We start from the raw sequence: 24,523 nt of genomic DNA on the forward strand, positions 1-24,523 counted from the left end.
CAGTGATGGACACTGCCTTTGAAATGCCTAGAAGATGTCTGCCTTGCAATCTTCACACAAGGAATGGCTCTTTAAAGATTTTCAATTATCTTTGGAGAGCACGAATTAATTGCTGCCTATTGGGTGTTAAGCAGCCCGTACAAAAGCAAGGTGTGTCACAATTCCGAACTGGCCAGGAGACTCAGAGGGCACTGGGGCTTCTGGAGCTGCTGCTGCTCTCCAAGCCCTGTGAGCATCACACGGAGGTTTGCAGGCACAGGTATGTAGGCACAGGGCAGCTCCAATCCCTGCGGCTGCCTAAGAACATTTTTCAGTAGAGATTAGGATTTTTTTTTTTTTGAGTGTTTTAGATATGGCGGATGTGTAAAGAATAGTCACAGTGATGGACACTGCCTTTGAAATGCCTAGAAGGTGTCTGCCTTTCAATCTTCACACAAAGAATGGCTCTTTAAAGATATTCAATTATCTTTGGAGAGCACAAATTAATTGCTGCCTATTGGGTGTTATGTAGCCCATACAAAAAGCCCAGGAGCCTTTGGTGTGTGCCAGATCCCAAACTGGACAAAGTGGGCACAGCTGGGGATCACTTTCCAGAATTCCACAATTCCAAACAGCCAGGACACTCAGAGCTGCTGCTGCTCTCCAAGCCCTGTGAGCATCACACAGAGGTTTGCAGGCACAGGTGTGTAGGCAGCTGGATGCAGTGACCTGGACATCTGGACTTGTGCTTTATGACACTTGGCTTTGTTATGCCTCATCTGCAGCAATCTGGGAGCATGGTGATATTTTTCCACCCTTGGAGATTTTGCCAGTGCCAGCGGATAAAGCCAGTCCAGTCAGGGGTGTTGTAGGGACAGGTTCTGGTGAGGATGGGGACAGGCCCTGCAGGCACAGGGAGCCAGCCTATGACTCAGGGCTGTGTGATGAGGGCTCTCATGTGAACCACTGGGGCTGGTGAGGATGGAGACAAGAAGGTTTGGAAGAGCTGGTTTGAGTGGGGAAACTGAGGCACGCTTCACCCAAGAGCATGGGGAGGGAGCAGGGCCAAACTGGTGCCCAGCTGCATGAATACAGAACAAGGATCAGTTTTCTAGGGACTGGGGGATGAAATGAATAGTTTGCTTGTTGTGATGTTCTGCTCCTCAGGGTGTGCAGAAGGGGATGAGAGGGGTGAGGCTGGGAAGTGCTGTGCTCTGCCCTGGCTCCTCCCTGTCTCCCCATAGGCAACAGCCCCCAATAACAACCTCTCTCCCAAGTCCCTGAACTGCCCTCAGAGTCACCACAGGGACAGGCTCTTGTTTGGCCTCTCCTTGGGGCTGCAAAAACGAGGGAAAACTGAGCTTTGAAGAGCTGGCCCCCCATGTAGCACCACCCTGCCCCTGCTCCACAGCCTCCCCTCGCTGCAGGGGTTTTTGGGGGCTCCTTGCACAGAAGGGGGACACGGTGGGGCAGGAAAGGCAGGGATGGGTTGGCCAGGCAGCAGCTGCTCTCCCTGGATCGCTGTCCAGACGGCCCCATCTAGTGGTACAGCTTGTGATGGATTCGTGCTGCGCCGTGGGGAGCAAAACACGACAGGGTTTATTTACTGCATCCCTCCGGGTCCTGCAGGCACACGGAGCCTCTCTAGGGGACTGTTCATTCAGCTGGGGTTTGGCTTGCTAAACCGAGCGCGGCTTGAAGGGCACGACGGGTGCCAGCCCCCCTGACCTTGTGTGACCTTGAGATCATCGCCAGCATCCAACAGAGCCTCCCTGAGTGCCAGAGGGGCCGGTGTGGGGCTGCCCCACGGGATCTGTGCACAGCCCTGGCAGAAGGTGCCGCAGGAGCAGATTGTGGCTGCTGGCATTTTGGGAATTCTGAATCCATGGGAAGAATTTCAGAGCTGATGCAAAGATTACAGAGATGAGAGAACAGGAGGATGGAGTCGGTCACGGGACTTTGCAGGCACAGAAGAGCCCTCCCTGTTTTAGAAAGAGAGGGTGGAAAACAGGCTCCAGAAACGGCTCCATTGATTTTTTTCCCCCCAGTGGCCTGATTCAGTGTCTGCCAATGTAAAGCTCAGCTTGGATTCGATTTGGCTTCTGTAAGGCAGGAAAGAAATGTCATTGATCTAGGGTGTCCTTCTGCTTCCTGCTTCAGTTTAACTAGTCCTGATAGCAGAGGGACAAGGACTTGTGCTATGGAAAACACCCAGCTGGGTCTGCTGAGATAGGAAGCAGAGAGTTGGGATCAGGTACCAGGAAAGTCCTGGGAGCACTGCAAGTCCACTGGTGTGTGATGGTGTTCACAGAGGTTTTCAGATTGGGGAAGAGACGAGGATCTGACTCCATGTTTCAGAAGGCTTGATTTATTATTTTATTATATACATTATATTAAAACTATACTAAAAGAATAGAAGAAAAGGTTTCATCAGAAGGCTGGCTAAGAATAGAATAAGAAAGAATGATAACAAAAGCTTGTGGCTCGGGCTCTGTGTCCGAGCCAGCTGGGCTGTGATTGGCCATTAATTAGAAACATCCAACATGGGCCAATCACAGATGCACCTGTTGCATTCCACAGCAGCAGATAATCATTGTTTACATTTTGTTCTTGAGGCTTTTCAGCTTCTCAGGAGGAAAAATCCTAAGGAAAGGATTTTTTTATAAAAGATGTCTGCGACACTGGTGCTTTCTCAGAATATTTCAGACATATTCTCTAGATTGACTGGGAACAGATCCTAGAGCATCCACACACAGTAAGGATCCCCCAGGCTTGTTGGGGCAGGTAGAGCAGCAGCTGGGAGCAATAGGGCTGCATTCAGCACTGTTTGTACCAGGGCATCTCTACTCATCAATCAAGCTAAAGGTGCTGTGCAGGCATTCCCAGAGAAGATGCAGTTTTCCAATAAATCCTGAGGTTTCAGGCAGGCAGCAAAAATAAGTCACTGCGTTATCAGAGTGACATGGACGAGCTCAACTGAGAAGGTTTTGATGGAAACAATAAGTTTGGGCCTCTCTTAGGGCCCATCATCCACCCCCAGGGGTTGGTCTGCACAGTGCAAATGTCACCAGCAGTGTTCCAGTACATTTGCTGTAAACCTTACAATTGCAGTCAAGAACCAAAATATCTGTCCTTGCTCTGCCACAGGCAGCACTAGATGTGCTTAAACACTGGCAAAACCAGGGGTTCAGGAGGGAAACAAAATGAGTTACTGTCTTTTTGCCGCTTTTCCTTCCTCCTTCACTAGCAGCTCCTCCAGTCCCCCACAGGACACCGTGTGCCCTCAGAACCCGCTCTCAGGCTGCTCCCTCCCACCTGGTGCTCTGGCAACTTAAATTCATTTCTCATCCCTCAGTTTCAGGTTATATCTTGGACTTTTTTAACCTCCATGATTTCCCCAATTCCTCCTCTTGGAAGGAAGAGCAGGTGTGTGGCACATTGTCCTGCTCCCCAGCTGAAAACGTGCCCTCCAACGCTGTCCATCCTTACTGGGTTTATGTAACAGCAGCCCAGGCACTTCCCAGGGTTCTGCACACTTTATTCCAGAGCAGCACAGCAGAAACTGCCCCAAGGTGACCTTGACCAGGCTGTAACTCCACATTTCTACAGCAGGGCCTTGCTGTGCCCCTTCATTAAGCTCCAGATGCAGAAAGGAGTGGGGACAACCAATATCAGGCTTAAATAACCATTTTTGTGCCTGTGGAAGAGCTGCGCCTCAGCTTCACACACATGGACTGTGGATCAGGGCTCACCATGAGGCAGGGAAACAACCTTCTGTCTAGCAACAATTCCCATGGTGTTAAAGAGGGCACAGAACCAAAACAGGAATAAAAATAGGAGCAGATACCCTCTGCTGAAGCAGAAACACCCTCCAAAAAATAGCAGCAGCAAAGATAGCTGGTACTAAATATTATGTTTACAAGCAAAATACATATGACACCAGATTTTCTGTAGGGAGAAAGAAGGGAAAGTGGAGAAAACCCAGAGTGTGTGTGGGTATTGCAGGATAGAGATGGAAGGGGGAGGTGACAGGAGGAAATGTAGAAATCAGTTACATTTAATTTGAGTAAGAGCAAATACTGCATGCTAAATATATGCATGAAACTTCAGAGCAAAATGAATTTTAGTTGTATTCTTGATTTTTGATTTATTTGGATTTTAAATCTCAGCTTCCTGGACTTGTAAATTTTTGGGATGGTGAGAAGAAAATCTACAGTGATTATCATCTGGAATGTCTGAGCCTTCTCCAGCACAGAATACAAGGCCAACTGTCCACATCTGCTCTTCATCTATTTTTACACAACTGCTTGTGACTCCTTGGCTTGCTGACCACTCATTTTTCAGCATGTAAGTAAAAATTACAGTACTTTACTCAGACATGGTTGCTGAGCAGGTACAGCTGACACTGAAACCAGAGTTTTGTTAGGTTTTTTTTAACTAAAAAGGTATTGAGGGAAGAGGAATATGTGCCAAATTAGTCAGACTTTAAGTTGCTGGGTTTGACAAACATTTATTAATGCAAGTCTCGGCAACAGAATTTTTTATTGCAGTTATTTTCAACCAGCAGGAATGTCATAGCTCTACAGCACAAAGCCAGGATGATACACACATCTTGCTCATCCCCTTTCCACACCACTGTGTATCAGATGTGCTCAGAAACATCCTGTATAGATGGTTCCACCCTCTCCACTTCTGAGACTGCACAGCTCAAAAAACTGGTAGCATGCTCCACTCCCCCCTAAATTATTCCATCTGTAAAGCACAAATAACAAAATATATTTTTACTTCTAAGAGCTTCACTTATCTGCAGAAAAATAGAACTGCTTAAGAGTGAGCGAGTTCGATTAAGGGTCCAAGTACACACGCTCTGGACCTCCCAAAAAAATTGTAAGGAAGAAGCATTCACAACTTGATCCAACTAAAAACGGAGCCAGCCAGTGTTCAAGGAAAGGAGATTCATCCTATCCAAAATGCTGAATGCCTTCTCATCCTTCTCTCTAGAGCAGGATAAAAAAGATGGAGCTGTAGCTGTGAAACTTTTCTCTAAGCATGGAGATACATTAAGAATGAACATTCCAAACACATCAAAATATCAGAAAAAAAATAGAAGTTTTTTTGGTTTTGTTTGGTTTTTTCCAAAACATAGTGAAAACAGCATACAGAGCTTCAATATCCACAGCACAAACCAAAAACCAAACAGAGCTCATTTGATCTAGAGTGCTTTTGTTAAGGTATTCAGAGACTTTAGTGCATTCTTTTTAGAACTAAGCTCAGAAACTATATTTAATTTTTCATTTTATTAGAAAACTAAACTGTATGAGGCAAAGAAACATTTAATCAAACACACAACAGTGAAAACATGGCACTGACAAGGCAATTAGCCCAACCATTGTATCCAACTCTGCTTCAGGATTCTCTATTGCTTACAGTCAAGTATACATCATCTCTGCCATGTGAGACATTTTCTTGGGAATATATAAGTAGTACTCCATGTATCCCGAAAGATCTTCAATAGTCACATCATCCACAAAGGCTCGAGCTTGCTCAGAACAAGACCTGGGAGAGCTTGCTGAGGCTGTCGCAGAGGGAGATCTGTTCTGGAGGGAGTGGGCATGGACTCCCAGGACAGCCTTCTCGCACTCGGACAGGACGCTGCGCAGCCCTGAGAAGGAGTACACCTCCATGGCGCGCCACTGCTGGCACTGGCACTTCCTGTCCCTGCAGGGGCACTGCCTGCCCTTGCTGAGCATGGATAAGGACTGGAAATCTGAGGTTTGCAAGCTGTTCTCAAAGGATGAGGAGAGAGCAGGGCAATTCTCCCCCAGCAGCTGCAAAGGCTCTTCGGCGGTGAAAGCTTCCAACGGTTCAGTTCTGTCGTTACTGGCCTCGAGGTGCAAATCCTGCCCGTCCTTCGTACCATGTTCTGCTGAGGCAAAAACATCGGAGCTGATGACACCCTTCGAGGTGTCTGCCTGGGCTTTGTGTTTCAGCTGGCTGTTGGCTTTCATGTTGCAATAGGTGAACTTGGGAGGGTGCAGGACCGGAGACTTGGAGCGCCGGCGCCGCGGGAGCCTGGCCGATCCTCGGGAGGGCTTTCTCACACACCTGCAGGGTTCAACAGGGGAGCAAGTGGGTAACTCCACAATCTACAGCCCAGTAAGCTCGAAAATGTCATTAAAAACATTTTACAAGGTTATTTTTCTGCTCAGAAATACCACATGATTGGACACTTACAATCTCTGACACAAACTGTGGAGGACTCGGAAGAAATTCGGGTTCCCCCAAAGGGAAGATACACACAAGGAACCCTTACTCAAGGTGCTTCCCCCAAGTCTTCTGCCTTAAGCAGATGATACTCTGTCATCCCAAACTCAACTGTAGTGCAGAACCTGGGTCAGCTGGAGCTGCTGGCAGAGTCACACTGAATATCCAGGTACTTCAAAAGCAACAAAAGAACCCAAGAGTGAGGTGAGAGGGGGTTGCAAAGGTTTAAGACTTGAAGAAAAGTATTACTGATGATATCAACAGAAAAGAAAGTTTTGGGAACCCTCTCTAAGAGAAGAAGCAATATTGTTTTTAAAGACTTTGATGAGATCAAAGAACAACATATCAGTTATGGAAACATTTTGTGATAGAAAGGAAAGATATCTTGAAGCAACTAATTAACAACAAGTGGCAGTGAAAGCAGCCTGTAACTGTTCAATGTGTCATGTTTTACCCATGCCATGCTTCCTTGGAGCTGACAGGCTGCTGCTTGGCTCCATCCATGGCTGCTCTTGTCACAGTTCTGAGAATGGTCCCGTCGCCCACGGACAGAGCTGCGATACATCTGGGTGAAAAGGGAAATGCCACATCACACAAATGCCTGAACACACAGCTCCAGAGGCCCACAGCCAGCCCCTGTGCTCTGGATGCTCAGCTAAGCCCATCAAATCTGCTCCCTCTGTAGTCAGTGGGTAGAAACAGAGCCTTAGAGAGATTTATACAACCCCTCTTACTATACTGGCCTGGTCAAGTGGCTAAAGATAGGTGAGATGAAATGAAAGGCAGCCAAAATGCCCAGAGGTTGATGTCATGCCCTATTTGTACTAAAATGACACATTAAAGGAATGTAAACTCAGGTTCCAAACGTTCCTGTCAGACAATAGTCATTAAAGACAGTCTCCTACTCCTCTGAAAGCAAAGCCAGGCACCTGGAGCAGCAGGCTGAGGGGGAGTCAGTGGAGAAGTGGAGGAGGTACAACAGGCAAGGACAGATTCCTGATTTATTTAGTTCTTATTAAATTTTTGAGATAAGCATGGAATGACAAAAGCATCTGACCCTAGAGGTCTGGATGACAAACATAAATGCCTCAGCATAAATGCCTCAAACTATAAATACAAATGAATTTGTATTTATAGTTATGATGGCTGCACGTGTGATGTGAACACAGGAAATTGTAAGAAACGAGGCTGAAATTCAGCAAAGAGCCCAAATACTCTGCCCAAAGTTGATCTTAACAGATTAGTCACAAGATTTGAGCTGTTCACAACACATGCCTGCAAAACAAGATCTTTTTATGCCTAAGATATCATCAGGAATCAACCAGAAGCCCACACAGTCTGCCAGAGGTACTACATCAAAAATGTTATGATTAATAACCACAGTTCCTTGATAGAGAACAGCTATTTTTTTCCACATTGCTCAGAAGACATCCCAAAGAAGAGGGAGCGAGTAGCAAAGCAAAATATATTCCCACATGCAGAGGAAATCCTGAATTCATAGTGCTGATGGCTGTGGGGATGAATTCACAAGGTAACACTGTCAACACAAAACTTCCTCTTGTGTTTGTAAATTCCCAAAAGACTTCAAGTGAACAGTCTCAGTGTTAGACTGCATAATTTTATCAGCTCTTACACTACATATTACCAGCACACCCAGTATCTTACTGAGTAAATTTTTATAGTAAAAATGTTTGCAGACTCCACAAAATCCCCCTGAAATCAGAAATGCTCAGAGCTCATATTTGGCCTGGCCCTTCCCAGTGACACTGGGCTCCCCAGCACACTCTGAGGTGTTGGTTCTGCTTTCCAGACACCTTCCAAGCAAAATTCTCTGCACTAACTAAAGGTTTATAATGTGGCTGCAAACACCAGTGTTTACAGGGACAGACAAACAAATTCTGTGTCACACCAGGTGACCACAGCTATGACAGTTAAAAGTGGGTTCACTGCTTTTGGTGAGTCTTTTCATGCTTCCATGCAGTCACTGTGTGATTTCAGTTGGATATTAGTCAAAATTACTCTGTAATAAAGTATTCCTTTGTATATTAGACAGTTATGATGACTGTATTTCATCTGAAGGGATGCAGTTCAGAGAGAGCAAAGAACCTTTCACCAAAATGACTTTTTCTTTTTGAAATGTAAAATAATAGAAAAAAAATACAAATATGTAATAAAAACCTGACAAATGACATTGCCTTTTTTGTTGCTCACTTACCCTGCTGCATCCACTCTCAGCTTTTTGAATGCTGTTTGTAGACTCTCCTCCTCTTCATCTTTAGCTTCCAAGTCCATTGATGTGCTCTCAGTGGGTAACCAACCGTGCCATATAGAATAAACTGAAACACAGACATTGGGATTTGATAAAAGGTTTGAACACAGATACTCTGTACAAAACTGACTGACACCGTAACGGGTGCCCATTCTTCTGCGGGCAGTGTTACTGACCAGACCCACCCTGGGCTTTTCACGGTGAACCCTATGTCACAAATATCAAAATGTCTTTTTACCAATGGGTGAATACAGATCCTGGCAACCTGTGTAACTCTGAGCTGTGAGCATGGCACCCGCAGCAAAGCTTCAGAAAGGTTTCAGGAGTCACAGGATGGTTCAGGTGGGCAGGGATCCCTGGAAGTCCCATTCTCTTGCTCATGCAAGAGAAACCCCACGCTGGTTTCCCAGGACCATGTCCAGGTAGCCTCTGAATAACCCCAAGGAGGAAGACTCCAGAGACTCCCTGGACAGCGTGTGCTCAGCCTCCTCAGAGCAAAGCGTTCCCTTGGCTCAGACAGCGTTTCAGTGTGTGCCCATGGTGCCCGGTCGGGTCCGCAGGCACACCGAGCAAAGCCTGGCTGTCCCCTCCGTGCCCACCCTTCAGGCATCTCACACCCAGCTGAGATCCCTCCCGAGCCTTTCCTCACGGCCAGCAGCGCGGGGCCGGCGGGCACTGCCCGGTGTGACAGCCCCGCTGGCCCGGGCGCAGGGCCGGGACGGGCGCCAGGCCCGAGCCAGGCCCGCGCTGCCCGTGCCCGCCGGAGCCTCCCCAGCCGCCCAGCGCCGGCCCCGCTCCGCCCCCTGCCCCGGGACCTGCCCTCTCCGCCCCGCCGGAAGGCCCACGGCAGCCCCTCGGCTCCGCTCCGCTCCCCTCCCGGAGTGCCGGGGCCGGGGCCGCCACTCACCCTCACCCACCGCCGCCTGCCCGCGGCGCGCAGCACAACAGGACGTGACGTCACCGCCCGCGGGGGCGCGCCCGGGCCCGCCCGCCCCGCCGGGTGCGCGTGCGCGAGCGGCGGCGGTTCCGGGGGGCGGTGGGAGGCGGCGGGTCCGGCCCGCGGAGCGCGGTGAGTGCCGCTCCCGTCCCTGCCTCCATCCTCCTCCTCCTCATCCCCTCCGCTCCTCATCCCGCTCCCCTGCGCGGGTCCCCCTTGCTTCCCCCCGAGACCGGTGAGCGCCGTCCGGTCCCCGCGGCGGGACCTTCCCGCGCGGTTCCCGCCGCCGCCGGTCCCCTGGTGAGGGCGGAGGGCGCCGGGGCAGTCCCGGCGGGCGCGGGGCGGTGCTGAGTCACGGCCCGGGGGTAGCGGCGGGGGCTGCTGGGGCTGCCCGGAGTGCGGGCGGGAAGGGCTGGGTAGGGAGCTTCGGGCGGTTCAAAATACAGAATGAAAAAACAGAAAATAAAATTAAACATCCACGAGTTGCTGTCCCGCGGCCCGGGGTGTGACCGTCCCTGCCCGCGGGGATGGAGGTGCCCGAGCTTTGTCACTGCGCTCGGTGGGCTGGTGGTGCGGTGGTACTGGGAAACAGCCGAAAATAAAATGGAAAAGGAACGGTGCGTGTTTGCTTGGGAGGTAAAAACAGTAAGTTTCAGTGTGGTTTTTGATACAGTAAACTTTTGACTGGTTTTCAGAGTAATTGATTTTTTTTTTATGTGTGTGCTCGTTGGCTGGTGCATTTGAAATACTTAAGCTTATACATTGTTATCTTCCAGTGAGACTTCTATTTAAATAAATTCCGCATTGTTTTGAGGGTTTGCCGTGTTGGTGATGAAGGGCAGCACTATAAAATAGTCTAAAAAGTGGTACTCTATTATGAGTAATGTACAGTGATTTTAAAACTCTCATCTTTCTGCTAAGGCTATGTAATACAGGAGTTTGCTGTTAAAAACCCCCAAACTTATATAGCCTGTTTTTTTTAAAATTTCAAAGAATCATCTGAGGATGACTTGGGGGCCAAGGAATAAAAGTGAAGTGCAGACCATCTGTTTCACCATAGCAGTAATATTTGGCTAAGAGAAAATAAGAAATAGTAACTTGCTCAGATGAGCGTCATGTTGTCGGTGTTTAGGCTTCTTCCTCTCCTGTTTACTCCCTGTCTGACTCATTGGACACCATGTGCCTTGAAATTGTTGTGCTGCATTATCCTCGTGTGTGTGAGTGTGTCATAATAGCTGTGTGCAATCCAGGTGGAATCACAGCACAGTGAGCAGCCAGAGCAGCAGTGGGGAGGGAGGGAGAGCTGCCCCTCCAGCTGCAGTGAGAGGGAGCGGAGATCTCCCCATCCCTCTGCATGAGTAACTGAGCTGCAGAGCTTCTAACAGAAAAGATCTCAGTGAAGAGAGAGTTCTTTTCCTTGCTACAAAAAAACCTTGTGCTGAAGTTCATGAGGTTCCGTTGAGGTCCCACTGGTGTTTCAGCCGTTCATCCCAGTTTGGTGGCATCAGCAGACGTGGTGAGGGGACCCTGCCACATCACCCAGGTCATTAATGAAGATATTAAACAAGACTGGACAGTCCTGACCCTGGGGTACACCACGGGGCCTGACCTCCAGCAAACCCAAAGAGCATCAAATTTAAAAAGATTTGAGGTCCTTTGTAGCTAGATTAAATGATGGCCAGGTTGGATATAAAAAAAAAAACAAACCACCAGCCTTTTTTTAATGTATTTATTTAAAACAAGGCTTTCAAATTGCTTTTTGTATTTGTTTGCATTTGTACTTGTTCACAAGCTGATACCAGTAAATTTTAACAATTATTTGTAACCATAATACCATGTTCTGATAGGGCTGTGTAACTGTTGCTGGGATCTAGGCATAAGGTCAAAAAGTTTTGTTTGGCTTAAAACTTATCTTGTTTTTTTAAAAAAAATCTCTTGATTTGGGTTTTTTTAAAGTGTATATGTAACACTGAGTCCCAAATTTGGGAAGAAGAGTTGTAGAAGGTTGATTGTTTCTAATGATGTTGTTCTTTCTCACTTTCACCTCTTCTACAGTTATTCTGGTAGCACTGTAAGACAAATGGAATAGTCTGGCTGGGCTGTAATATATGTGCAAGATGCTGTTGGCACTAAATTTTGACTTTGAATTGTTAATTCACCTGCAGTTGTACAAGAGCCCGTTCATTTCATTCTTGGGTACCATAAAGCTTGTTCTGAGTCAGCTTTCAGAAATGTTCTACTAGAATGACCTCAGCTTTGTGTGCTCAGTGTGCTATTTTGAGTTTATTTTCACATATTATGGTGCTGCTGGGCAACTAATGTTTTTAACAAGGATTTGGCCCTTATTTTCATGTGTCTTTTTTCTGATTGTAGCAGTACATGGTAATTCCATCACCTCCTGGCCATCCCAATGATGAAATCAGAAGCTAAGGATGGAGAAGAGGAAAGCCTGCAGACAGCATTCAAAAAGCTGAGGGTTGACACAGCTGGGTGAGTAACAACACAGGAAGGGACAGACATAACATCTTACAAATGGACTCAAAGGGAACACCCTTGCTGTGAAATTTGAGGGAATGAGGTAATTGCAAAAGGTTAGGCACAGAAAGCTTTCATTGTAGTTAAACAGACTGAAATAAATTCACTACCTGCAGACTGCACTTCTTAAGGAATTGTAAATTGTTTGATTGCTGTCAGCTTGCAGCAGGTTTGAAAGAAAACTCACAATCAGGATCAGCTCGCAATGTGCTTGAAATGAATTTTGGCATGAATCTGGCTGCCAAAGGTTACCAGTCCATAGGACTAGAACTCTGCTGTTGAAGTTAGGATATTACCATGGTTCTGAAGGCCTGTCATGAGAATAAAATCACATCTTTTCCCAGGAGAGAAACTTTCTTTCCATGTCAGTAAGGGAGAGCATTAGATTCAGTGCATGATTCCCACACAAACTATTTTCATTGCTGTCACAAAATTTCTATTAATAACCAGAATCACTAAATGGGAAAGAATGCTTTTTGTGTTGTCTTGGTTTGTGGAGATCTGACACATGGCACTTACCTTCACTGTCCCAGGTGCAGAACACAAGCACCACGTGTCTTCTGTTTGGAATGATAATTTTTACCTGAAATTAAATAAAGGAAGATCTTCCATATAATGTTTTTTTCTGCTGACAAATGTGCACCATTGCATATTACCTGTAGAATCTGGGATCTCATAAGCTGTTGTCAGTGATGCAATTAGGCTGTCACTGAAAGGAAGGGCAGGTAAGGCAGCATCAACATGGTAACTGGAATTAGCACAGAGCTGAGATTGTGAGTAGATGGGCTTCTAAAGTTATCTTTTAAGTAATTAAACTCATTAGTAATGAGTTACCTCTCATTTCTTCAATATCTCTAGTACCATCCTCCAGCTGGGCATATTTGATTACTTTGGAGTTTTTACTGGTGCCTTTTGATCTTTTGTTCTGTATTCATTGTCCTTTAAATGGAAATTAGTTTGATTAATAGTTTGGATTCTCTTAACCCCATCCTAGACCAGTGTGTGGGGACCCATTTTCACTTTTCAGGGAATCTGTCCTGTTTACAAACTGATTTAGCATAGGATTTGGAAAATAATTTTCTTGGGCCGTCCAGTGTAATATGTGAAATCACAACTTGAAAGAATTATTCTGGGATTATTGTGAGCTCTTCAAAATGGGAGTGTGGAATGAATTCATAGCACCAGAAAATTTAGTACATCTACTAAGGCCCCTGCCTTGAATAGAAGCTGAAGGTCTGACACAACTCTGTGGCTCAAATGATTCAACTTGCAGGAGTATGAAGAGTTGTAGCTTATGTTGACAGGCTATGTTAGACAGAGGCTTAAGTGTTCTTCAGCTAAACAAAGTCTATTTATGTCCAAAGAACATTTATTTTTAGGAAAGAATGGCTTATTTGTCTGTGGAAAAAGAGACGTGTTTCTTCAGTGCTGGTGTTTCTGCCTTCCCCTCTCCTGGGAAGCTGAAATTTGGCCATTGTGTGTGTTTGTCACTGACACACAGTGTGTGGGGCTGGCTCTGCAGTGGTGAACGGCATCTCTTGGTCAGAGGGTCTGTTACACAAACCTTGGAGATGGGAGCATGTCAACACTCATCCTTCAACACTCGTCCTTCTGATTTGGGTCTTTGTGGGCAGGTCTTTGGAGATGTATTCTAGATGATTTGGAGCAGTATTTTCTGGGAAAGAAGACGGACAAGGGTTTATTTTCATATTCATAACGCTAACCAGTGTAGGCTGTTAACTCTTTGTTCTGTCTCTCACAGATGTGCCACTTCTCTCTCTGTGGGTGATGGGACAAGTCCCAGAGCAATAGTTAGAACAGTGGCAGATGAAACCAAACCTAAGAATGTGTGTGCTTCTAAGGAAACCTGGCATGGGTAAGAGAAGCTTGGCATTATCAGACTATTTCCAATGATACTTCATTGAAAAGGAATATTAAATAGACAGTTTCTAGTTGGTGCCCCTCTAAACAAGAGACCTGAGTTGTCTTTACCAGAGAACTTTATAAAATACTCACAGCAGCTTTTTGTCTTCATATATGATTGCTTTTCTTCACAATTATGTGAAGTGAAAGGAAATGCTGGTCACCTGTAGGTGGCTAAACATTGTAGACATTTCTCAATGCAAATGTGAGCTGCTGGTTTTGAATCAGACAATCATGAATGCCTCTCTTTTAATCATTGTTTGACACTGCAGAAGCTGTCATTGTGTCTTTGGAACTAGATTAAAATAAAGAATTGGTTTCTAGAGTATCTCTGCAGAGCTTCATGCTCATCTGAAACAAAACCATCCTTTGCCCTTGATTCATTAGTTTCGTGCTCTTTTCTTGTGCTTTGTCCTTCTTTTAGTGATTCTTTTGTCATGTCTCACATGCTTTACGCATTTTCTGGCCTTTAAAGCCCCTTCTCTGAGATGCATTTCCATGGTATTCTTTTATATTGCATACAACTGCTTGTCTAGAACTGAGTCAAATTTCAAGACAGCAGACTATCCTGAGCAAACACTCCAAACCTAAAGCTTGTGCATGCAATATAAATGCAGGAGAAATTTTGCCCAGTGTTACTTAAAACCCAACAGTAATTATTTTGGTGAATCTTCATTCCCTTTGTGCCTTTCCCTGGCAGGTCTGTGAAGAAGCCCTCGAGAGGAGTTGTGAGAACCCAGCGCCGCCGGCGTTCCAAGTCTCCAATTCTTCACCCTCCCAAGTTTATCCATTGCAGCACAAAATCCCATTCCACATGCAGCCAGCTGGTGCAGAAGAGCCAGGCTGATGGCCAGGAGGACAGCAGTGGGTTTGGGGTGCCAGTCCCAAAGGAAGCCTGTGCACATGAACACTGCAGCGTCACTCCGGACGTTGGCCACAAGGGAGCTGAGGAGCCTTTGGGAGTTTCTGCTGCACGGTTGACATCAGAGAACACACAGGAGAACTCTCCAGCTGCAGCTTCTCCAGCATCCAAAACAAGCCTAAAGACTACAGAGCTTTCTGACTTCCAGTCTATGTGCAAGCTGAACACGAGTGAGCTGTGTGCATGTGCAGATAAAGCCTGTCAGTGCAAACTGTGGCAAGATATGGAAGTGTACAAATTCTCTGGCTTGCAGAACACCCTCCCTCTGGCACCTGATAGAACAGTGTGTGAGGATCACTCCCAGCCTTTGCCAGCAAGAACTCCCTCAAGTTCTCCACGCTCTTGCTCTGAGCAAGCCAGGGCCTTTGTGGATGATGTGACAATTGAAGATCTTTCGGGGTACATGGAGTATTACTTGTATATTCCAAAGAAAATGTCTCACATGGCAGAAATGATGTACACCTGACAGCAAGGAGCACTAAAACCAGAAGGGTGGCTGGTTCAAATCTGCCCTCAGGCACATCATGTGAATATGCAACCCACTCCCTGCTCACTGTGCTTGCAATAAAAACACTTCTTTGCATCTCAGCTGATGTTGATTATTTAAGCTGGACAGTTTAGTTTCAGCGTTATAATTTAAGCTTGGAATAGATAATGTGGTAAATGAAGTTAGAGCATACCTACCCATACTTAAGAGACCCAACACTTAATTCTGCTTTGTTTCCAGAATCCTCTTTTTCTTTGTTGGAGAGGAGTCCCTAGATTGCTTGGTGATTAGAGCTCTTCTTGTGAGACACCTGGTGTCATTGAGCTCCTTTGAAATCACTTTGACCTCAGGCTGTAAGAGTCAGGCTTGTGGTTTTGGATGCTTGTGCCTCTGATTTTATTTCATAAGGAGTGTGACCATCTCATACCCTCCCCTAGGTTACTGAAAAAGTGGAAAGCAAACCTTTCACTGCATTTCCAACAGGCCTTAGAGATTTGTGTGCAAGAAAAACATCCTGCATTCTTCAGGGAAGTTGCTGCTGTGGTTAACCAAAGGAAAAGTGAGGGCAAGGGCTCTACTCACTGCATTTATTATGGTGAGCAAACCAGAATTTGCTCATGTCAGTGGTCTTAATTCATACACTGTCTGTCACTTTTGGGGTTTTTTTAGCCTGCTCTATAGGACCAAATTTTACCCTTCCTTCAGGCATTAAAACCCATTGACTGGAGTGAACAGTTGTCAGTTTTAGGGGCATCTTGAGCACTCTCTCCTCTCCAGTCCTGCTAAATCATCATCACTTTAGCTGCCCTGTCCAGCTTTGCATTCTCCTGGAATTTATGGCTTCAGAAGCAAGCATCTCTCCATACATAGTGTGCATCAGCACAGTGTCTCTTTTATGAGTGTCCAGCAAAGGAGCATCCCATCAAATAACATAATTTGTTGAGGGTGAGAAAAATTGTTTGGTTTGTCTTTACTGTTTGTGGTACCTCAGCTTTCTGAGGCGTAAGATGTGGAGAAGGAATGGAGACAAACATTTTCCTGCAAAATCATTTGGTGTTTCTCTTGGGGTTTTTTTGCAGTTTCTGTGGCAGCACCTGGTGTCTCAGAACAAGTGGCCATGTAAGTTTACCTGTTTTGCCAGTTCTGAAGTGTCACCTGCACCATGCAGAATGTACCTGTGTCCCACATCTCCTTCTGTGCTCTGCAGTAGCTGCATTTCTGCCACCTGTGTTCTGAAGTCAAGGCAATTTTTTGGTGACTGTTGTCTACAAAACTGGGCTACAAAGTGCAGAATGACTTTATTTCTCAAATAATTATTCTTAACTGCTCTCAAATGCAAATTCCAACCACAGCACCATCGTGGGGCTGAAAGTGCCTTTCAAGAGTGCACTGCTTTTAGCCCTTCATTCATTAGTGACCACAGACCTGTGCTGCAGAGTTTAGGATTGCACTGTCCACTGCTCAGTACTGTGTTAAAGTGGATTGAAATCCAGGAGATGTAAAAATAGTAGAAAAATGTGAGCTGGTGCTGGCTGAGAAGGGATGAGCAGTGCCACTAGAGGTCAGCCCCAGGCTGGGGCTGGCTGCTGCAGTAGGCTCAGTCTTCAGGGAAAATGGGAATTTTTCTGTCAAAACGAAGAAATAAGAGCAGCTCTTATTTCCTTGGTGCCTCTTATTTCTGTGTGGTGCCTTTGTGCACACAGACTGTCAGTGCTTTCTGAAGTTTGTGTGAGTGTTGGTGGTCAACAAAAGCTCTTTAAATGGCAAAATCTGCATAAGTTATTAATGTTTAAACAAAGTGTGCAATCAGTTCACAACTGTGCTGTGCAATTAGGAAAAGTTGCTAAGTAAATAATTACATAGTCCTGAACTTGGCATCCTCTTGGGACAGTTACGACATCTTTGGGCTTGTGAGTGCTGGAACACCGTGGAATAGAAGCCCATGAGTTGCTGCAACCGCTGCCTTAACGCTTTCTCTTCTGTTACCACAAGTTGTTTTCAGATGTTTTGGTCTTCACAGAAACCATAAAGCAAAACCTTCTGGTTTTGCTTTGAGAAAATGTGAATTTATGGCCTTTAATCATGTAGCAAGAACCTTGAAAACTTGCCTAAGCAGTCTAAAAACTTAGTTTAAAACAACAAAAAAATTTAACTTGAGCCAATTTCAAAATCTGACCTTTTTTTAAAGAAGACTTTAGAGGGCTGGTTCTGCCAAGCGGCACTTTTGAGTCATGTTGGAATCTGTTACCAAAGAGCTCATTCCTTCCTGTGGCTGAATAAAAGTGAAGCCCTTTGAATTAACTTTCTAACTTGGTCCTTCTCACCTGTGCCTGCAGGTGTTCTGTGTTTATGTGCTGTCCATACACACTTTCTCTTGCAGCTACATATTGTGTGCTTCCTCTGTGCCTTTTCTTCCTAGAAATGCCAATGTGGAGATTGAAAGTGGAAAAACTGAGTCTGAACTCAGCACTGTCTGTGGCAGCTTTGGTGGGATTTTGGGATCTCCCCTGAAAGGGCTGATAACACCCCACAGCTCCTGCAGCTTCCCAGCTTGGTGGTCAGTAAGGGATGGTGATCTCTCTGAGGTTTTTCTGGGACAGTGTCTTTTTAGGAGTGGGATGGGTGTGCTGGAAGAAGAGAGGGCTTGGATTAGCCTGTTAGCTGGTCTTTCAGTTCTTGTCCTCTGCCATCTGTATTGGATGACATTATTACGCGCCAGGTGTCCTGTCACTACTCCCTGTGTCTGCAGCTACCATCTTTTCCACACACAGACTGAATTATGCTGCTGGCTGTTTAACCAAAGGAAATTTGGGGATTTTGTTGTTTGGGAGAGAGGGTTAAATGACTGCTGAACGTCTTTCAGTGCCCTAAAGCAGCTCTGGAAGGTCACTTTGGGAGTAGCAGAGGGGCTGAGCGAGCTGTTGGCTGCACTCGGTGACGGCTGTGCTCTCTGTTCCACCTCTGCCCAGGTACACCCGGTGTGAGTGTCCCGGCCCCGGGCGCTCCGTCCCCGCATCCCGCGGGGCTCCAGCGGAGCGGGACCGCGGCTGCCGGCCCGGGGGAGCGGCGGCCCCTTCCCAGGCTCTATTTTAAGCAGACATTTACTTTCCCAGCCTCTTCTCCGCCTGGATCTCTGCCCGGGGCGGGGGACGGCGGGGGGGTGGGATGTGTCTCTCCCCTCCTTCATAAAAGGGCCCCGAGGCGGGGGCCGGGCTCCAGGGGGGTTATTTTTGGGAGCAGCTCCTGGGATCCGATGGCCTTGTTAGGGCAGCGCTGACCTTTCTCCCGCCGGGGGAGGAGAGCGGGACGGGACGGGGCGGGCGGCGGCCGGGCGGGGGAGAGCGGCGGGCTCGGGACCCCCATCCCTTCTCGGCCGCGGGGATCGGGACCCCCATCCCTGCCTCTAGGCGGGGCGGCTCCCCGGGCGGCCCATGCCCGTGCCCGCGGGGCAGGTACCGGCGCGGAGCCGCTGCCCCTCCGGGAGGACTGGGGCTCGGCCCGCCCTTCTCCCCTCCCTCTCGTCCAATTTCTCTCTCCTGCCGTGCCCCAGCCCCTCGGCCGGGCCAGGCGAGGCAGGAGCGGCCGCTGTCGGCGCCCAGCCCGTTCCCTCCGGGGATGCGGGAGCCCCGGAGCGCTGCCCCTGGGAACGCTGCCCGGCTGAGGGGCACCGCAGGGCACCATGAGCGGCGGCAGGTTTGATTTCGATGATGGAGGCGCCTATTGCGGGGGCTGGGAGGGGGGCAAAGCCCACGGGCACGGCATCTGCACCGGCCCCAAGGGCCAGGGCGAGTACTCGGGCTCCTGGAACTACGGCTTCGAGGTGGTGGGCATCTACACGTGGCCCAGCGGCAACACCTACGAAGGCTACTGGTCCCAAGGCAAGAGGCACGGGCTGGGAATCGAGACCAAAGGACGGTGGGTTTACAGAGGAGAGTGGACCCATGGCTTTAAGGGACGGTACGGCGCCAGGCAGAGCATGAGCAGTGGAGCCAAGTACGAGGGTACATGGAACAATGGCCTGCAGGATGGCTACGGCACCGAGACCTACGCTGACGGAGGTAAGGGTGCTCCAGAGGGAACGGGAGGGGGATGAACAGTGTCACAGCCGGACTGGGACAACAGAGGCTGCATGTTGGCTCTGCCGAAGGGCTGACCTGCTCCTGTTCCCGCTAGACAGGCACAGTGTTCTACAATGAGCCATTGGGGTGCTTCAGTCAACAGGGGAGCTTGGGCTGATGCCATCTCATCCATGTGTGCATGCCCTGATTTTCCCAGTGGGCACAGAACGCGCAGCTCACTGTGGAAGTGAGGGAGGAGCAGCAGGAGCTTTTCCCCAAGCTGCCCCTTAAGCCTCTGTTTCTGCAGTTAACACCAACCAACTTGATTGTGTGTAGTCTTTGACTCCTGGTTCCACAGGGAATGGTTATTGCAGCTTCTGGCTGAACCAGCCCAGAAATCCCCAGCTGGTGCAGCACAGCAGCGAGTTGTGAATGTTCTCCTGTCGGATATGAGCCACCCACAGCATCCCAGCACGCCTTCCCTGTGCATCAACACTGCCTGCATGCCTCTGATGGGCTGCCTGCGCATCTGCTTTGCCAAAGAGTTTGGATTGAATCTGTCTAAACTGTTTAGAATATGTAGCCACACATATTCCCCAAAATCCCTTTGGTTATTTGGAAGGTTTCAACCTCCACTACTATACAACTGCACTGTGTAGTCAGATATTTGTTGTGCTCTGTAAATGCTCAGTCTAATTGTGTTCTTGCATTAGTGGCAATTCTGGGGTTAGAAACATTGCAAGAATTTCTGTGCAAGTAATTTAGTAGCTCTTCAGCACTGTAATGTTCCGGGCTGCCACATTTAGGATAGCTAAATAGAGAGGGTGATTTGAAAGAAATACCCTTCAAAATATGGATCAAAATTGCATCTATATTTATCTAAGACAGGCACTGGAGTTTGTTTATAAAGCAAAATTAATATGAATCCTCAGAATGAAAAGCATCACATTTATAGATATTAGAAAAATGGACTAATTCAAGACTGGCCTTCAGAGCTATGTTTTTCATAAATATTTCTCAATGAGTTGTCTGGGCTTGTGGCTAACTTTAAGATTGAGAATACACTCTTGAAGTTGACCCATTTTCCTTGTGCCCTTGGATGTTGTAGGTACAGACACAAACTGACACATCCCTCCAGCTCCTTAAATTTTTTCCCCTTTCTCTCTCTCCTGTGGCCATGGAATGGTTTAATGGGTGCAGATTGTGTGCACAGAACCTTCATGTGAGGCCATAAGAGGAGTAGGTGACATGGGAGGTGTGTTCTGATGAATAAAAAGCAGCAATCAGGTAACTGTCAGCAGCAGCTGCCATTGGGAATTTCATTCTGGAGATGTCAAGGTCTCCTGTGAATTTGTTTCCTTGCTGCTTCCTAAAATGCAAATCCTTCTAAGGGTGAAGGGCTACTGGAATTCCAGTTAATGTTCTGGGGGAGAATTTTGAGGGGTAAGACTTGACATAGGGGTTTGGTTAGATATGGGACAGAGGATTGGGAGAGATGAGCCAGTGCTCTCTCCTGCAGGGATATAGAATATCCTGCTTCTGTCAGCACAGTGCTCCCCAGGGTGTTGTCCCTCACCCAAGAACGTGCCAGCTGCTTGGCCCCTGGTGCCACTTCAGCCCTGATCCATGGAGATGTGCCCGGCCAAAGCACTGAGCTCAGCCCCACGAGGGTTGTGCTGGGGTGCCCAGTGCTGCTCCATGTGCTGGGTCATCACACCCTGGCTGATCTGAGCTGCTCATTCAACACAACAGCTTCTCTGATGGCACAGCAACACCGATAAAACTGAAGTCAGGGATCACCATCTAGCACCACACCTGAAGGACAGGGGTGGAATGGTCCCACTGACCTGCACCACCTTTTCCTGTTTTGTCTCCTCACCTGCACACAGAAACCACCTGCAAGATCCAGATGTGGCCAGGCTGCTAATGGGACCTGTTGATGTTTGAATTTGAGGTTGCCAAGATAAACATCTGGAAAGGGTTTGGATATCTGCTGTCCCTGGAGTAGGGGACACAATTCCCAAGCCCTTTGGAAGCCAGCCACATGAGGAAAAGGGCTCTGGGAATGTGCAGCCCTTGCCAGGTCGTCAGAAACTTTAGGTCATGGTTGGACTGTTTGCAGATTTCAGGGAAATGTAGCTGATTCTGGTGTTTATTAAGACTTTAACTTTTTATAGATACATACATATATAGACATACATAAAAATTTACATTTCAAAATACACTTAAAATATACTTATAGGGCTGTCTGTGTTTGAATCTTGTGTCTGGCCAAGATTAAAAAAAAAGCCCAAATCTGGAGTGAAGCTTTCTGAAATCCCATGTAGATTTTTGGTGTCTAATAAGAACCAGGGTCATGGTACAGTTTAACCCAGGCACTGTGTGAGTTATTTGCTTTTCTCCCCACTACCAAAAGCCCATTTTTGTGAAAGCTATGGGACACTGATGGCTTTAAAGAGACTGAAATCAGCCAAGAGGTTCAGAGCTCCTGGTGTGGCTGTGCAGACACAGTGACATTCTGATACATCTCTGTGTGTCCAAGCTGGATATGCTCTGTGTGCTGCTGTCACCAGGAGAGAGCTCAGAGCCCTTTAGAGGAGCAGAATGCTCTGGCTGAAGCAGTGAGTGAGGCTGTGGAAGGCATAGCATGAAGGAACTCATTGTTCTGCAACGTAAGCTATGAGTAAACATGTAGTTATTTGGCTTTGCCCTGTGAGTTGTGCATGCTGCAAGGAAGACCTCATTTTTTGGATACTTTTGTGTATTTGACTGTGAATCAAACCCCTGAGTCAAATCTTATTGCAGAAAAACTGCTCACTGAATCATGCTGCATACCCATAGTCCAGCCCAAAGCCTGTCTTTGCTGTACAAATAACTGCTTATATGTATGGAGAGGGAAAAACATCACTTGCAATCAGTGCAGCCTAAAACCAACTTATTTTTGATACTGCAATTTGTTCTCTAGGGTGTTGAGGAAAACAGTGGTGTCAATTAACCACAAGGAAACAATTAGACCAGTCAGTGATCACAAGACTGCAGAAGAGGGGAAAAGAAATGCAGAAGTGCAGATAAAATGAAATGGGTGATAGGGAGCAGCACAACTCTTCCCTGTGGCAGGGCAAGTGCAGTGGAAAGGGGCCTGGACCAGGACTGAAGGAGCATCCATGGGATTGTGGCTGGGAAAGGGGCTTGGGAGAGCCACCGTGGTGCTGGCTTTTGTCTGCTGCCTCTGTAGCAAAGCTCCTGTGGCCGAGTGTGATTCATGAGTTAATATAGTAATATTCATTAATATAGGAGTTATATATTAATTATATAAAATATCTTATTTATTGTTATTAATATTATATATTAATATATTATTATAGTATATTATATATATTAATTAATATAGGAATTTTTTTACCCCTCTATGTGATTTTCTTTGCTTTTCTTCTCCAGCAGAACCCATCAGACACTACTGCTGGCACCACAAGGCAGCACTCTGTTTTTGCTGGCCTGTCCTGCACATGGTGCTGTGCATCATTTAAGTGTCCCTGGCCACTCACAGCGAGTTCCACCCTGCCTGTCATCGCAGTATCTGGGTGACAGCAGGGGACTGTAGGGCAGGGAAGCGATTTGAGCTGTTTGCATTATTTACATGGTTGTTTGTATTATTTACATTCATCACTAATTATATGGGAGCCTTGAGACAGGCTGGAAGGGGAAGCGTGTCACTGCTGGGGATGGGATGTTGCTGCTGGGCTGGAGGGCGCTGGGAGCTGAAGCTTTTGCATTGGAAGCAGCTGTGCACCATCCCATCCTGCTGCTGGGGTGAAGCAGGGGCTGCTCCCACCCCTTGGGAGTGTTTGGGGGTGAAGGCTGCAGGGATGTAATCTCTATTGATGCCACAATTTAGTCCTTCCCAACCTATGAAGTTACCCAGACAGTATCACCTGCTGGGCAGAGGTGATGAATTGTATTCCTGGGGGCTGCAGAGGAGACAGTGGTTTTTATATTAGGACAAATAAAAATGCAGCCAACAAAGGATTATTGGGGCTCTGTCCCCCACTTATCACACCCTGATTATATGAGGTGTCTGTCCCACTACCCTCATGAATCACCAGCACTCGGGAGGCAGAGAAGTGGGCTCCCTATCCTAAACAGAGATTTATTTGTTCCACATCCAGTGCTTTTAAATTATTTTTACAGAACTTAAGATGCGTGTGAGCCCATGGCAGCCTGGCTGGCAGCTCTGTGTGCTGCTGTGCCCCCTTGCCCGGGCTGTGTTGGATCTGGGGTGTGCTGGTGGCCTGGGGATGTGCAGCCCTGCTGCAGGGGGTTTTGCAGAGCCCACGTTCAGTGAGGTGCCTGCATTAGGCTGTGTTGGATTTGGTGGCCTGGGGATGTGCAGCCCTGCTGCAGGGGGGTTTTGCAGAGCCCATGTTCAGTGAGGTGCCTGCCCTGGGCTGTGTTGGATTTGGTGGCCTGGGGATGTGCAGCCCTGCTGCAGGGGGTTTTGCAGAGCCCATGTTCAGTGAGGTGCCTGCCCTGGGCTGTGTTGGATTTGGCGCCCTGGGGATGTGCAGCCCTGCTGCAGGGGGTTTTGCAGAGCCCACGTTCAGTGAGGTGCATGCCCTGGGCCGTGCTGGCCAGGCAGGCCTTGGCTGTGCTCACACCCTGCGTGCCCTGACGCACGGCCGCCGGCGCCTCCAGCCGCTCCCTGCAGCCTCTGGCTCCTCTCCAGGGCTGCTTTATGGCCCTGCCCTGGCACACAGCCTCAGCTGGGCAGGAATGGCAGCATGACAGGGATATGGCAGTGCCTGCTCGCCCCTGCCTTGGCTGGGCAGCTCTGTGTTGGTTCATCCAGGCAGGGTTGGCAGCTCTGGTCACAGGGGCAGTGTTGGTGCTGTACAGGCTGAAACCAGGGAGTAGAGAGCAGCCTGCAGAGCTGAACCCTGCGCTGAGGGTGGCACTCCATCCCTGCTCCCTGGAGACCCATGGGTGGCTCTCCCACCCAGCTGCTTCTGGTGCTGTTGAGGGGGACAGAGGGGGATTTGCTGGAGTGCAGCAGCTGCTCTGACCTGACCCCTGAGGAGTGAGTGAACCCCCTTAACCTGCAAGATTTTCCAGAGTTCCTTTTCCAGGGAATTAACATGGAGGCATTACCAGC

The 24,523-nt window shown here is 47.8% G+C and overlaps 3 protein-coding genes across 3 annotated transcripts in view; 2 read left to right on the forward strand and 1 right to left on the reverse strand.

The window, feature by feature from the left end:
- Positions 1-4,473: 4,473 nt before the first annotated feature.
- LOC102060884 (oxidative stress-responsive serine-rich protein 1) lies at positions 4,474-11,856 on the reverse strand. Its single transcript, XM_074553851.1, has 5 exons — positions 11,823-11,856; positions 9,420-9,581; positions 8,459-8,579; positions 6,698-6,808; positions 4,474-6,084 (listed from the first exon to the last, which is right to left on the reverse strand). The coding sequence occupies exons 1-5, from the start codon at positions 11,839-11,841 to the stop codon at positions 5,409-5,411; spliced, it is 1,089 nt and encodes a 362-aa protein (XP_074409952.1). The 5' UTR covers positions 11,842-11,856; the 3' UTR covers positions 4,474-5,408.
- On the forward strand, positions 11,821-15,417 carry OSER1 (oxidative stress responsive serine rich 1). The gene is made up of 3 exons (XM_026796004.2): positions 11,821-11,939; positions 13,747-13,860; positions 14,608-15,417. The coding sequence occupies exons 1-3, from the start codon at positions 11,860-11,862 to the stop codon at positions 15,293-15,295; spliced, it is 882 nt and encodes a 293-aa protein (XP_026651805.2). The 5' UTR covers positions 11,821-11,859; the 3' UTR covers positions 15,296-15,417.
- Positions 15,418-18,609: 3,192 nt separating this feature from the next.
- The window catches only part of JPH2 (junctophilin 2), a 31,598-nt gene continuing 25,684 nt past the window's right edge, over positions 18,610-24,523 (forward strand). The window contains exon 1 of the mRNA XM_005491349.4: positions 18,610-19,374. Within this exon, the coding sequence (XP_005491406.2) occupies positions 18,996-19,374 (379 nt within the window). The 5' untranslated portion in view covers positions 18,610-18,995. The remainder of the gene's footprint in view (positions 19,375-24,523) is intronic.

The sequence above is a fragment of the Zonotrichia albicollis genome, chromosome 17, assembly GCF_047830755.1.
Source record: "Zonotrichia albicollis isolate bZonAlb1 chromosome 17, bZonAlb1.hap1, whole genome shotgun sequence".
In the NCBI taxonomy this organism is placed as follows: domain Eukaryota; kingdom Metazoa; phylum Chordata; class Aves; order Passeriformes; family Passerellidae; genus Zonotrichia; species Zonotrichia albicollis.

What these genes read in the sequence shown, in the direction of transcription:
- LOC102060884 (XM_074553851.1), bottom strand. An exon ending in GCAGGCGGCGGTGGGTGAGG is followed by an intron (nt 8,580 to 9,419) that starts GTGAGTGGCGGC and finishes TCTGTGTTTCAG; the next exon opens with TTTATTCTATATGGCACGGT. An exon ending in TCCAAGGAAGCATGGCATGG is followed by an intron (nt 6,085 to 6,697) that starts GTAAAACATGAC and finishes TGAACCCTGCAG; the next exon opens with GTGTGTGAGAAAGCCCTCCC.
- OSER1 (XM_026796004.2), top strand. Translation starts at nt 11,860, where the DNA reads ATGATGAAATCAGAAGCTAAGGATGGAGAAGAGGAAAGCCTGCAGACA. An exon ending in CTGAGGGTTGACACAGCTGG is followed by an intron (nt 11,940 to 13,746) that starts GTGAGTAACAAC and finishes TGTCTCTCACAG; the next exon opens with ATGTGCCACTTCTCTCTCTG. An exon ending in TCTAAGGAAACCTGGCATGG is followed by an intron (nt 13,861 to 14,607) that starts GTAAGAGAAGCT and finishes TTTCCCTGGCAG; the next exon opens with GTCTGTGAAGAAGCCCTCGA.